General features: G+C 44.5%; 1 protein-coding gene across 1 annotated transcript in view; it reads right to left on the bottom strand.

Moving 5' to 3' along the window:
- Positions 1-14,524, bottom strand: part of AVIL (advillin) — a 125,317-nt gene that overhangs the window by 42,646 nt on the left and 68,147 nt on the right. Inside the window, 3 exon segments of the mRNA XM_030198300.1 lie at positions 4,963-5,063; positions 13,870-14,023; positions 14,148-14,246. Coding sequence (XP_030054160.1) covers positions 4,963-5,063; positions 13,870-14,023; positions 14,148-14,246 — 354 coding nt within the window.

Below are 14,524 nucleotides of genomic sequence, written 5' to 3'. Positions count from 1 at the left end.
ATACATTTTATGCTGCTTATCCCAGAAATAAGCAGTGGATTTTCCCCAAGTCAATTTAATAATGGTCTATGGACTTTTCCTTTAGGAAGCCGTCCAGATCTTTTTAAAACCCCGCTAAGCTAGCCGCCTTTACCACATTCTCTGGAATGTATTCCAGAATTTAATTACACGTTGAGTGAAGAAATATTTTCTCCAATTCATTTTAAATTTACTACTTTGTAGCTTCATCACACGCCCCCTAGTCCTAGTATTTTTGGAAAGAGTAAACAAATGATTCACGTCTACCCGTTCCACTCCACATAAAGCAAAAATACAGCATAAATAGCTGAAGAAGAAACACAGGAAATATTTTATTTCATTCATTCATTCATTTATTGATTGATTACCTATAATGCTCAAAACATCTAGGCGATGTATGATTTTAAAAACATTAAAACATCATAAAAAAACATAAATAAAAGCTAATCAAAAAAACTCATAATCTATGAAAATAAAAATAATAAAATACATATAAACAAGTCGAGACGTGCACGCTTATAATGAGATATGATGGTGCATTTTCCTATTTTCCATTCACCATTTGCAAACTCATGCATATCTATGTTGGGGACCATTTGGGAAGAGACATGGCAAAGTGTGTCTCAGAGGGGCAGTTTCTCCAAATGGGTTAGTTTTGCGCATAATATGACAGGAATGAACCTCACTTCTAAGCCAGAGTACGTGGAATATGATCTCAGTCTCTCAAAATTTACCTCCAGCTATAAAACTTGTATCATCTCAAAGAGAGCTCCCTCTGGAGTTCATAAGATGTAATATGTATAGGCAACTTACCCAGGTGTGTTTCAAAATTCTTTCTGATCAAGCCTGTGGTACCCAAAACAACAGGAAGTAGTTCTGTATCTTTCAGCCACATTTTCATGGTCTTAGACTGCATTTCTTGTTACTTGAGGATCTTCTCACTCATCATATGATTAACCAAGTAATCACTTGGAACCTGACAGCTCTGTAATCAGTGCCATTCTGGTAATTTTCTCTTATTCCACTATATCCAGTTTTCTGGCATCCAACTTTTTATCAGGATGGGGTTGAGGTTTGGTTTGGGTTTATGTTTCTGCCTTTTGATATATAGGCATTATGTTCTCTTCATACATTCTCCCCTGCCCTCTTGCACTCACTTCCGGTGCTTCCCACCCCTTGTCTTCCATTCCCCTCCCCCTTTCTATATTCTTTGTCCCTCTCCTACTCTCTCCCCTGTCCTCCCTCCCCTCTTCTCACTCTCTCAACTTTTCCCTTCCCTCTTCCCCTTGCACTGCTCCCTCCTCTGCACTCTCCCCCTCTATTCTTTTTCATCTGGTGGACTGACTTCCTCCTGATAGACAGAGTGTTTCACTGGGGTTCCAGCTCTTTTCTTCTGCTGGTGAGTTCTGGGGTCCTTGCTGACTCACTTCATTAGCTAAAATAGGGCTCGTTTCTTCTGCTGGCCAAAGTTGGGGTCCTCCGTCGGCACTTTGCTTCACTGCATCCAAAGGCCCTCTTTGTAAGCTGGTGGGGGATCAGCTCAATGCCAGCAGACAATGAACTTTTCCTTTTCTGGTGGCAGATTCTTGCTTCCCCTCCACTTTGCTCCTTACTCCAAGCTTCTCCTGCCTTGTACAAACAAATTATGTGTATGGATGGATGGATAGACCCTTCCCAACAGGAGCTATCGCTTGAGCAAAATGCACCTAACCCAAACCCCCCCCCCCCCAAACATATAAACAACAGCAAAAGCACCTAAAACGATTGCATAACAGAGACTCTGTACTTCCTTAGAAATAATGGGGTCTATATTCAATGGGGATGAAGAAGGTAGGAGAGGCTCCTGACTGCTTAAACCTCACTCAGCAGGCCGTCCCTAGATAGTCATAAGTACATAAGTATTGCCATACTGGGACAGACCGAAGGTCCATCAAGCCAAGTATCCTTTTTCCAATAGTGGCCAATCCAGGTCACAAGTAGCTGACAAGATCCCAAAACAGTACAATACATTTTATGCTGCTTATCCTAGAAATACTGTCAAAAAATGGATGGCTAAGTTCCACCTATATCAAGTATATAATACACAACCCAGTGGTAGAACATATAGTACTCTGTGCTGGTAATTACTAATTAGTGAAGGGGAAGTCTCATACGGTCACTTAGGCAATTTTTACCACCAAAATGGTGAGCCTATACTTCGTGACTATTTATAAGCATCGACAGCCCCCAACCATGGTCGATGATTATAAATAGTCAAGAAGTATAGGCTCACCATTTTGGTGGTAAAAATTACCTAAGTGACCGTATGAGACTTCCCCTTCACTAATTAGTAATTACCAGCACAGAGTACTATATGTTCTACCACTAGTGGGTTGTGTATTATATCCTAGAAATAAGCAGTGGATTTTCCCCAAGTCCATTTTAATAATGGCTTATGGACTTTTCTTTTAGGAAGCTAGCCAAACCCTTTTTAAACCCTGCTAAGCTAAATGCTTTTACTATATTCTCTGGCAACAGTTTAATTACACATTGAGCACGTTACCACACAGTACCACCGAATATCCCCTCTGGCCACCACAGCACTGTGCAGTTAGTGCTGGGCTGGTCAGGTCCATGGGCAAACTCAGGGAGGAGCTAGTAGTTATGTGGGCAATGGTCATAGTCAGTGCTGGTGCCTACATAGCTATGTAGACAGATAAGACCGTACAAAAGGTAACCCTAACTTTGCCTGGTTAGCTATGTGGGTGTCAGCATTGAATACTGGCTGGCACCCAAATAATTCCCAGGTCAGCAGCTGACCTGGATATTCAATGTCAGTCCATAGACATGGCCTCAGCATTGAATATCTAAGCTAGACTCCTTCTACGGTGGTCGGCGGGTTTAAAACCACTGACTGCTGCAAGCTGAATATCAGCCCCAAAATATCTTTAGACAAAACCAGAAATATGAAGATCCCAGGAGAAACGTGTAAGCTAAGAAAAAGTTACACCAGTGTTCAGAGGACTCCACCGTTCATTGCTGCTTCAAATTGCCTGTGCATCCATGTCCGAGTTCAACATTACAATCAGAGATGCCAAGTCTCACTAATTAGGAGTGTGTCACTCATTTGAAGACTCATTCTCGCACTCATAGGCCAATGCTCGAAACTCTGGCGCTGATCCTAATAGCGCCATAAAAATACTGCCAGAACAGCACCGAATAACAAATCCCTAATGCTCAACGCTAATGAGATGCAATTATAGGCGCATTCATAGCCTTGAGCATTAGGGAGACTGGCAGGAGGATTGTGCTTGGCACATGCGCAGAAGAATTCCACTGTAAGCTCTGCTTCTGTGCGAATGAGTCTGGCAAAATCTGAACATCAAGAACACATTGGCATGTTTTATACGGCCTTAATATAAGCGTTTTCAAATTTTTTTTTTTTGGTTTGACGCTTATATTTAAATGCATGAAACAGACGCCAATGTGTGCTTTCACTTTTGGGTCTGCTGTGACTTGCGCATATTCGTTTCTCACGACCAGCGCTTAAGGGCTTGCACAGTCTTCCTTCTGCTTCCAAAAGCAATTAAAACCAGCAGATTTTGCAGAAAGAATCATGAGAAATCCTCTCTTCCAACACCCTAACGCCTGCTGTGACCTGGCGGGTTTTTTTGCAGGGCCTCAGAGCCTCAATCCCTGTGCATTGCTTTCACAAGAGGCAAGCGTAGGATAAGAAAAGTCAAGCAGCCCCAGGGCTTTTTTTGAGGGGGTTCTGAGTACAGGCACCTTTTCCATTGTCTGCTAAAATTGACCCATGGTTCCCAAGTTTTAATGAAAGAGCTCAGGCTCTACATACCAATTCTGCCTTGTCATAGATTCTGTGACTAATTGCAGGGGGCCTGGCTATTGTGGCGTAGGTCCCTCAGTGATCACCACACCCCTTAAGGGTGGCCTGGCATTTGAGTACCAGCACCTTTTTCCGCTAGAAAAAACACACTGAGCAGCCCAATCAGTAGGAAAAAAACAGGAGTGCAGCCTCCTGCCCCTCCCCCATCCCTTTTCCCTGCATCTATGAGTACATGCGTTCTGAACATACTTTTAGTATTTAAGCAGAGGGCAATTTACCGTTCAGAAAATGTATGCAGGTAAACTACTTGCTTATCTGTAAAATTCCTTAGAAAACTGTCTCATATTGCCTCTTCTTTAACTATATCCTTGCAGAGGCTGCCTTTTATTTTAAATTTGCAAAGCAAAATGACACTTAAATCTTTCTAGATTTATGCAACAGATACACTATCTGAAAAAATCTCACTGTTCGAGGTGGTAAATCTCACTTTTTGGGATGGTCCACCTTTGGCATCTGTTTATAAGTCCTGCCAATAAAAAGTCAGCAATTAGGCAGACTAATGCAACATCATAGGCTTTGATGCAAAATGCTATTCCCCTACCCCACCCCACCCAGACATTTGGTGCTATTTAACCAGCTAGAACAGCTGTTGACCGGTTAAGTAGCGCTTAACTGGCTATCCCCCCTGAATATCATCACGTAGTGGCCAGTGGCTAGCCGGTTATATCACGCAATATAACTGTCAATTTTTAAAGCGAGTTTTCTGGCCATATTTGGCTGTGTGAAACCGTAGAATGTCTTTGGCTGGTTTGAAGATAACTGGCTAAGTCTGAACATCGATTTAGCAGGTTATCTTGAAAAAGGCCAAAAATAAACCGGATATTCAATGCTGGTCACCAGAAATGACCCGGCATGGAATATCCAGATTCAGCGTTGACTGCGGGAGTTAGTCAGTCTAACACTCACGGTCTGAAAATCGCCTTCTATATGCCTAGCATGAGCCTATCTGCTGGAAGAGCTGGCCTATGAATGAGTGATGTCACATAGCTAGTCTCAGCCTATAGGAATGCAGGAAATGGTTCAATGGCATGTCAACAATAAGCCATTTTATTCCTTACCTCCAGTTTCCCGCTCCCATCATCTACCATCCTCTCCTGGGCAGCCACCTCTGGTTTAGCATGCAGTACACTGGCATCAAACTTCTCCTGTGAGACTTTAGCTGAAAGAGAAAGTAACACATTGTAAGTGGCCAATGCAGATTCACAGAAAGTGTTTTATACTAGGTTCAGGGCAAGGGCAACTCATGGGGTGGCAAATCCATGGGGAGTGTCATTGCACAGATGAGATGGCCTGGTGCAATTCAGTTTATCATCAACACTTCCATTGCCAATCTAACACTCTTCCTATTCCCCTCCTCCTCCCTTACAGCCCTGACCCCTCCCTTCACCTCCTACCTCAAAGCCCTGACACTTCCATTCCTACTCCCCCTCGTACCTCAGGCACCTCCATTCTTACTATCCCCTACCTCCTCCCTCACAGCCTGATCAGGGGCGTAGCTATGGGGGGGCCACAGGGGCCTGGGCCCCCACAAATTTCATCCAGGCCCCTGGTTTGGCTGGCAGGGGTCCCCAACCCCCGCCAGCTGAATCCTTCTTCGGCGCTGGTCTCCGGCGCAGCTGCGTTCGCTGCCTGCCACCTGCTCTTCTTTCTTCTTGCTCCTCCTGTGCACGCTGATGCTGGGACCCCCACCAGCAAAGGTATTTGTTTGTGAAGGGAAGCGGCAAGGAGGCGAGGTGGTGGGGGGCAAGGAGGTGAGTTGAGGCAAGGCGTGGCGGTGGGAGGGAGGGCGGCTCTCAAAATGTGCCCCCAATCTTGGGCTCTGACCCCCTCCTACTGTGAGGTCTGGCTACGCCCCTGGCCCTGATACCTCCACTCTTAGTCTCCCCTACCTCCTCCCTTGCAGCCTTGATTCCTGAACTTTTACTCTTCCCCCACTTCCTCCTTTGCAGCCCTGACATCTCCACTCATAGTCTCCCCCACCATCTCCATCGCTGCCCTGACACCTCCATTTTTACTGTCTCCAATCCTCTCCCTTAGAGCCCTGGCACCTCTACTTTCACTTTTATTCTCTCCACCTCTTCTCTCACTCCTCCCCTCTTCTGTGATTCTAGTGCTGATACTGCTGCCAAGCTCCTTTTAACTATGGCACTGCCATCATTTCTTGCCTTCTCCATAGCTCCCTTTCTCCCCAACCAACAAAGGTGGCAAGTAATAAGTAATATAGTGTTTTCTGCCTACAAGAACTGGGACCAGTCTCACAGCATGAGCCACAAGCTCATTTTGACTCACATCCCAAGACTTGCCTCATGAAGGAGAGAAACTGACACCTGGTGGCTGCAGATGGGGAATGGGATGAGGAGAGAGAGCATAGTTTAAGGAGGATTGGAATGGGGAGGAGAACAGTGAGATCTTTGGAGGTGGATAGAGAGAACAGTGAGATCTTTGGAGGTACCTGTGCCTGAAGTGGGAATTGAACTCCGTTCCTCAGGACCAAAGTCCACCACCCTAACCACTAGGCCACTCCTCCACTGGAGAAAGAAGGAGGAATGGGAAATGGGAATCAGAAAAAAGGAGACAAAGAGGAAGAAGAGCAGAGAGTATAAAGAGAGATGGAAGAGAAAATGTTAAAATATCTACTATGAAGAAAAGAAATATAAAGGAGAGAAAAAGAACAGAAAGAACAATGAGAGCACCAGAGAGAGAGAGAGAGAGAGAGAGAGAGAGAGAGAGAGAGAGAGAGAGAGAGAGAGAGAACACATACAAGACCAAGAATAAGAAAAAAGACACAATGAGCCAAAAGCCAGACACACCACCTCCTCAGAGCCTCTCAACTGAACACGTCTCCCACACAGAATTTACATGTGGGCAATACTTGAATTGTGGTAGCTGATTTGACTTTTTTTTTTCTGAAGTATTATTAATTCTCTTGTAAGCGGGACACACCCACCAGCCATGAGGCTTCTCTATTGGGTTTGAAATATTTTGTAACAACAGCTTTTAAGTCTGTTTAGAGGGTAAATTTCATGAGCGCATCTCATGGGACAACCCTCCCCCTCTCTCCTCCCTAACTCTGCTGTAGCTGTAAGCAGAGCTCACACATTGAAAGCTATTACTGAATACAGAGATCACTTACAATTCATGGAGGACTTGTGCATGTGAGGGCAGGGACGGCAGCACAGAAATCATTTGCACAGGACAGCAAGATAGGTAGCACCAGCCCTGACAAAACTAGATGTTCCTGCCTGCAATGGCTTAAAATCAGGACTGAACCAACCTGTCCCACAAAGATGGAACATAATTGGTAATATTAAAAACAAATCACAATCAATATTGCACACTGGAATATAAAGAAGGGGGGAAGGGAAATGGGACTTGATATACCGCCTTTCTGAGGTTTTTGCAACTACATTCAAAGCGGTTTACATATATTCATCAATATAGCACACTGGAATATAAAGAACTAGTTGGTAACCGTTCTTTATATTCCAGTGTGCTATATTGATTGTGATTTGTTTTTAATATTACCGATTGTGTCCTGCTTTGTCTGAGCTTCACTTTAAAAATGGAAAGTAAAAATATATGTTAAATTATGCAACGAGGCATTGATATTTTATTTTCAGGACAGGAAGTGCAGATGAAATTTTGTGAAGCCTGGATTCCATGATACACCCCTCCCCTAATCCTTCAAAATTTTATTTTGTAAATCTTGTGGTTGCCCAATTTTTGTCATCTTCTGCCAGGCATAGAAGAGCAAAATGTGTTTAGAGTCATTGGCCTCTAAAGCCAGTAGGGCAGTGGCGCCATCTTGAGACAAATATGTAAATTCCAGCTGTGATTGTCCTATCTCAGCAATTTAAAGAGGTCATCCCAAGGAGATTGGATTAAGACAGGAGATGGTATGATGTCAAAAGTTGAAACCATCTCCCTGCGGAGCCCATCTGCTGCTGCATGCTTGTTGGTAGCATTTTTATTTCATCTTACAAAATAAAACATGGAAAAGAAAATAAGATGATACCTGTTTTATTGGACATAACTTAATACATTTCTTGATTAGCTTTCGAAGGTTGCCCTTCTTCCTCAGATCGGAAATAAGCAAATGTGGTAGCAGATAGTATTTATGAGAGAAACATCAAAGCATTACTTTGACAGTCTGACAGAGTGGGAGGGTGGGGGTATGCATGGGGACATCAAAGCATTTCATTGATATTCTAACAGAATGGGTGTTGGTAGGTGAGAGGAGGGTAATAAACAGAGAAATACAGCTTTATGTTTTATAATGAGTTAGAAAACCCAGAGTGACACCCAACAAACAGGACTTAATAAGGATCTGGGATCAACCAAACTGGCATAGTTTGAAGAGGATATAGTAACTTAGGCACCATGATCATCTCGACCAAAGCAATACAGCCAAAAAGGGACAAAGGCAAGTCCTTCCATGTCTGACACAGCTTTCCACTATTCTCGGTCTGATGTAATATATTAGAGTGAAAAAGGGCTTGGTAGTGGTAGTCAACATAACATGCCATGGCTTCGCACTCCCCCCCCCCCCCCCCCCCCCCCCCCCCCCCCCCCGTCAGCATAAGAAGTTCCAATTTATTGCAGTTAACTCAAAGGCCAAAAACTATCCTGAAAGGCCTAACTATTTCCAAGGCCGGGTCCAGATGAAGCTGCACCTGGTTCAAATACAACAAAATGTCGTCAGCAAAAAGGCTGATGCGGTGTTCCAGGTCTCCTAAAAGCAACCTCTGTATAGTATCTGTAGTCCTGATCTTGACAGCCAAGGGTTCAATGGCGAACAAGAACAAGAGTGGGGACAAAGGACACCCTTGTCTTGTACCCCTCTGCAACTCAAAGGGAGCCATCAATTTCCCATTAATCAGAAGGCATGCACATGGTCTCTTATAGAGTGCCTGAACCCATGCAGGAAACCTAGCTACCATCTCATAGCAGTCCATAACCCAAAAAAGATATTCCCAGGAAATGCTGTTAAATGCTTTTTCCATATCCAACCTCATAATCGCCGCCATACTACCGCTCCCCCTGTGGATGCTTATCACTCCAAGCACCTTCATTAAGCTCATTGAGGCATAACGCCCAGGGACAAAACCCACCTGGTCATGGTGTATAAGCTGAGGAAGGAAGGCATTAAGGCACCATGCCAATGTCACTGTCAGTAGTTTCAGATCTTAGTTCAGGAGAGAAATAAGTCTGTAGGACCCCACCTGCCCAGGATCTTTTCCCGGTTTGGGAAGTAAAACCACATGAGCCAAGTTATCTTGTACCCCAGATGCACAAGGGTTTAACTACTACTGATTCCTGGGGGATCTTATAGTATTCTGGACCAAAACCATCAGGCCCTGGGGCTTCAGTAAGTTTAAGGACTTTAATACTAATGGACAACTCTGCCTCCATAAGAGGTGCACTCAAGGCTTGTAACTGATCTACCCTAAAAGTGGGCAAATCTATTCCCTGAAATAAGGCAGTTAGGTCATCAGAAGACAACACCTTCCAGCCATACAAAGCACGATAATAATGAACAAATTGATCCATGAACTGGGCTTCAGTATTGTACTTCCGCCTTCGACCATCCTTTATAGTGGTGATCAAGTGCTTCTTTTTGGGAAGCCAAACCAGGGCAGCAAGAAGTTTACCTGTTTTCCCTGGTAATATAATGACTGCTCATCTTTTTTATTGAGGAAGACCTCAATCTTCCACCTGAGCTCCTGATAAGCCATCTTAGAGTTGTTATCTAATGTCCTTATATGAGTTCTATGAAAGGTGTTAAGTTGTTGTGTTAAGGCGATGAGCTCTGTCTCCCATTCCTTCTTTTGATGAGAAACATAAGAAATTATATGCCCCCAGAGTACTGCCTTAGAGGCATTCCAAAACCCCACTGAATCCACATCAGGAGTATCATTGCCAGCACAATACTCAACCCATTTAGCCCTCAAAAATAATTGGAAATCCTTATCATTATAGAAGTGAGGAACCAAACACCAGGACTTATTCAAAGTGTCCAGAAATGTTCTTGCTTCCTCTACAGTTTGCAGGATTACAGTTTTTCCAGCATACCATATGCGCAACTTTGCTGGAAACACCAGTGCAAACTGAACTCCCCGCTGGTGCAGTTCTGAGCAATATGGAGGTATCAGCTTCCTCTGCACCACCATGTGGACCAAGTAATCATTAAATAGCAGGAGTTTTGATCTCTCATATTCTAGCGGGCCCGCTCTTCTGTAGGCCCATAGTAGCACTTCTTTCTCTCGCCAGTTCAGGAATCGGGCGATCACCGAGCGAGGCCTGTTATGGTCATACAACTTAGCTCCAATCAGGTGAGCCTGCTTGCAACCATACTGCGCATCCTCTGTACTCAGACCCAGCTTTTCAGGTGTCCATTTGCTAAAGATCTGATTGAGATCCGCATCTTTTACCGATTCAGGAAGATTTCTCCTCTGTCTATTTTCGGCTCTTCAAATTTAGTTTGAAGCTCGGTGGTCTCCCTGCGCAAGTCAGTCAACTGCTGTGCCATATAGGTGCTAGCTTCTTCTTGTGCCGAGACCCGATGCTCTACTTCAGAGATTCTCCAACTTGTGGAATCAAACTTTTCATTCAATTCTTCGACAGCCAATTGGAGTTTATTTAAGCTGTCCACCAAAGCAGCTGAGAACAAGTGTGTAATTTCCTGTACCCAGTCCTCTGCCGGGACCGTGAACGCTGCCTGTTCCTGCGCTATCTTTGTTGCAGGGGACTTAGATTTATCTTTCAGTCCTTTCTCGGGCTTGATCGACATTCCTGGACTCCCAACTATCAAAAAACACTGTTGTGGAGAACGAGAGCACAAACGCCTCTCTCCTCCACTATATACAGCCTCAATGAGGTAAAGTACAACATCGATGTAAGCAGTTTTTCTGAGGACAACAGTGGAGCTTCACTTTCCCACATCTGCTTAGGTTGGCTACATCACGTGACCCTCCTCCCCCCCCCCCCCCCCCCCCAGAAAATGCATTTCGGGAGGGAGGGAGTGGGAGTTTCTAGTTGGGAGGGGATCTGGGGGCAGAGTCGACAGTGGCAGGGCACCTCGGACACAGTCAAAGGGTTTGCTCAATATTGTGGGTGCTCAAGCAATTGGAGTATGTAAGTTTTTTAAAATTTACATCTGTTTCTGTTTCTTTGGTTCTGCATTGTATGCAGAGTATGGCTTCTTGGGGTTTTGTTTAATTTTTGTCTACGTATTTCCATTGTTAGTTTGTGGTTACTTATTCCATATTTCATGAGGGGCTACCTCTGCTCATGTGTGAAAAGGGCTGGGTATTTTGTTAGCATCAAGTGTCTGTGTAGGACTGATCTGTACTAATTCAGCTTACTTTGATTTCCAATATGTGCAAGGCCACAGAGAGGTGGAACAAGATTCCCAGGGCCCGGCGCTGGCATGGTTTCCGGAGGCAGGCAGAAGCTCGAGACCCGGGTGATTGTGTTAACGTGATAACCAGGTCCTGGGGTCCTGGCACACAGGAGCAGGAGAATGACAGACCGAGGGAGGAGCAGATGCAGAAAGGTAAGGGGTAGGGGCAGCAGCGGCCCAAGTATGGGGGCGGTGGCAGCGGCTCAAGAAGAGGGAAGGCAGTGGAGACAGCAGCCCAAGTGGAGGGGGGCAGCGGCTATGGAGGCCCTGAATAGGTGTATTGATGTTCAGGGTGTTGTTTTTTTTTTTTTTTGTAGGAAGGACCTTGTGTGACCCCCAAGAAGTTAGATTGTAAACATGCTAGATTCTGTGGTCCAACTTGTTAAGAATACTATTTGCTTTGTACTAAAAAATAGTTTTAAGAGCTGTACTTTATTACTTTTACTTGAATATTATTTTTGGATAAGACTTTCTACTTTTACTTCACAACTTCTGAAGCCAGTACTTTTACTTTTTGCTTAAGTACTTTAAAAAGTAACAAACCCATCTCTGCATGCACGCACACATTTCTGTCTGCCTCAGAGCAGGTGTACATCTGTCTAAGAAAATGTCTTCGTTTCCAAGGATTATTAAAGGAGCCTGTGTTACCTTTATGCCAGCGGCGTAGCTAGGTGGGGGCCATGGGGGCATGGGCCCCCACAGATTTAGCCCTGGCCCCCTCTTCCTTTGATCCCCCCATCGCCAACCCTCCCCCGCCATTTTCGACCCCCCCCCCCCACCGCCGCCAGGTACCTTTGTTGGCGGGAATCTCCAACCCCCCCGCCAGCCAAAGTCCTCTTCAGTGCCAGTCTCCAGCACGTTCGCTGGTCTGTTTCTGTAAGTCTTGTCTCCTGACGTCCTGCATGACATCAGGAGTCAGGACTCACAGAAACAGATCAGTGAGCATGCTGAAGAGGACTTCGGCTGGCACCTGGCGGCGGCGGAGGTTCGGGGGGTCGAAAGTGGCGGGAGGGGGCTAAAATGTGCCCCCTCACCTCAGGCTCTGGATCCCCCTCCCGCCAAGGTCTGGCTACGCCCCTGCTTTATGCAGGCATAAAATGGGTGCTTTCAGAGAGTTTTTACAGGGGCAGTGTTATAAAAATACAATCTGAGGAGGTAACGCTATAAAGAAGGCACCTACATATATGAACCAGCAACATCAAAATAACGGCATATACGTACACATGTGTATATACAACAAAGATATGCCTGCACACTGCTCTATAAACATGAGCGCAGCTTTGACAGCACGCAGTTTGAAGGTTGGGCACTTATATTCTTACATGCCACTCTATAAATACACGCCTACCTTTGATAGTACGCAGTCTGAGGGTTGGGAGTTTATCCGCCTGCATGTCATTCTATAAATACACACATACCTTTCATAGCACTGTGTTTGAGGGTTGGGCATTTATACATACGTATCTTTGATAGCTCGCAGTTTGAGGGTTGAGCATTTATTTGCCTATGTGTTACCCTATAAATACACTCATATCTTTGATAGCATGGAGTTTGAGGGTTGGACGTTTATGCGCTTTCATGCCGTTCTATAAATACATGCGTATCTTTGCTTGTATGCAGTTTGAGGGTTTGGGGTTTATAAGCCTGCATGCCATTCTATGAATCCTCGTCTATCTTTGATAGCACGCAGTTTGAGGATTGGATGTTTATATACCTGAGCGCTGTTCTGTAAATACGTATGTATCTTTGAAAGCATGACCTTTGAGGGTTGGGCATTTATAGGCCTCCACGCCATTCTACAAATACATGCATATCTTCGATAGCATGTAGTCTGAGATTTAGGCGTTTATAAGCCTGCGTGCTGTTCTATTAATAGACGTGTATCTTTGATACCACGCAGTTTGAGGGTTGGGCGTACCTAAAATCAGTGTCTGGGAAGGGCTTGAGTGGGCTGCAAAGTGATGTGTTGTACCTTTTGAATATAAGTTATGCTCATTTGTCTCTGAAACATAGGCACACATGTTTGCACCAGCCTTATGTCTGGCATAAGAACTCATGGCTAAGTTATACACAAGTTATCTAATTTCTTACACAAGTATTCTGTAAAGGCAACTACTTTCTTTCTTAGAATAGACTCCTATCAGCTGCCTCTATGTAGGTGTCCTTCAGAAGGGTTGTATTAATGTGTTTCGTCACAAGATTTTATTTTAGCTCTACATTTTTTAACTATCTTATGGTTAGTTGCAGGGATTGTTAATATAAATATGAAGACAGTAAAAAAGGTTTGGAACAGTATTGCTATTTTAATGTTTTCTAGAAATTTCCATTTAAGAGCATCCATAAATCTGAATACAATTTTGCTCATCCTTACATTTAATACAGTTCATTGAGGGGTCCTAGATTGTAAGCTCTTTGAGCAGGGACTGTCTTTCTTCTATGTTTGTACAGCGCTGCGTATGCCTTGTAGCGCTATAGAAATGCTAAATAGTAGTAGTAGTAGTAGTCCTGGCAATATTTACAGGGCATGTGATTTTCTTTGTTTATAAATGCAACCTCTACTTACCAACTTTACTGACACTATAGGTCTTTCCCAGCCCAACTGCCTGGTCCTTGACTGTCCACTTCTGGAAAAGTTGTTTAAACATGGCTGATTCAGCACCATCGTTGACGGTTTCCACATTGGTACTGTGATGATATGCCTTCATCTTTATGAACTCCTGGATTCCCCCAAAGACAGTGTGGAGAACAGAGTGAGCATGCATCATGCGCTGAAGCCTCCTCTATAAAACACCCACTTAAGTAAAGCAGAACATTAGCTAGGAAGGCCGGCTGTTGACGTACCAGTGCTTTGGACATGGCTGTCTGCTTCTCTGTCTTGGTTGCTCCTTTTCCTTTCCACACGTAGATCTTGGTTCCCCCCTGATCTAGAATGTAGCAGTCCTGAAGTGACCAGAGATATGGAGTTACTGAGGAGCTGGATATTAGCCATGAGATTGGGAAGACCAGAATTGCGAAAGAAGAAATGTAGATACAGCTACATAACCCACTGCAAACACTGCCAAAATGCACTCATCCAACCCACTGCAAGCATTGCCAAAGGGCATTCAGACAACCCACTGCAAGCATTGCCAAAGGGCATTCACCCAACCCATTGCATGCATTGACAAAGGGCACTCTCTCAATCCACTGTAAGCACTGCCAAAGGGCACTCACCCAAC

This window comes from Microcaecilia unicolor, chromosome 3 (genome assembly GCF_901765095.1).
Source record: "Microcaecilia unicolor chromosome 3, aMicUni1.1, whole genome shotgun sequence".
NCBI lineage: Eukaryota > Metazoa > Chordata > Amphibia > Gymnophiona > Siphonopidae > Microcaecilia > Microcaecilia unicolor.
The sequence above is the reverse complement of the archived record's forward strand: the minus strand, read 5'-3'. Positions and strand labels throughout refer to the sequence as shown.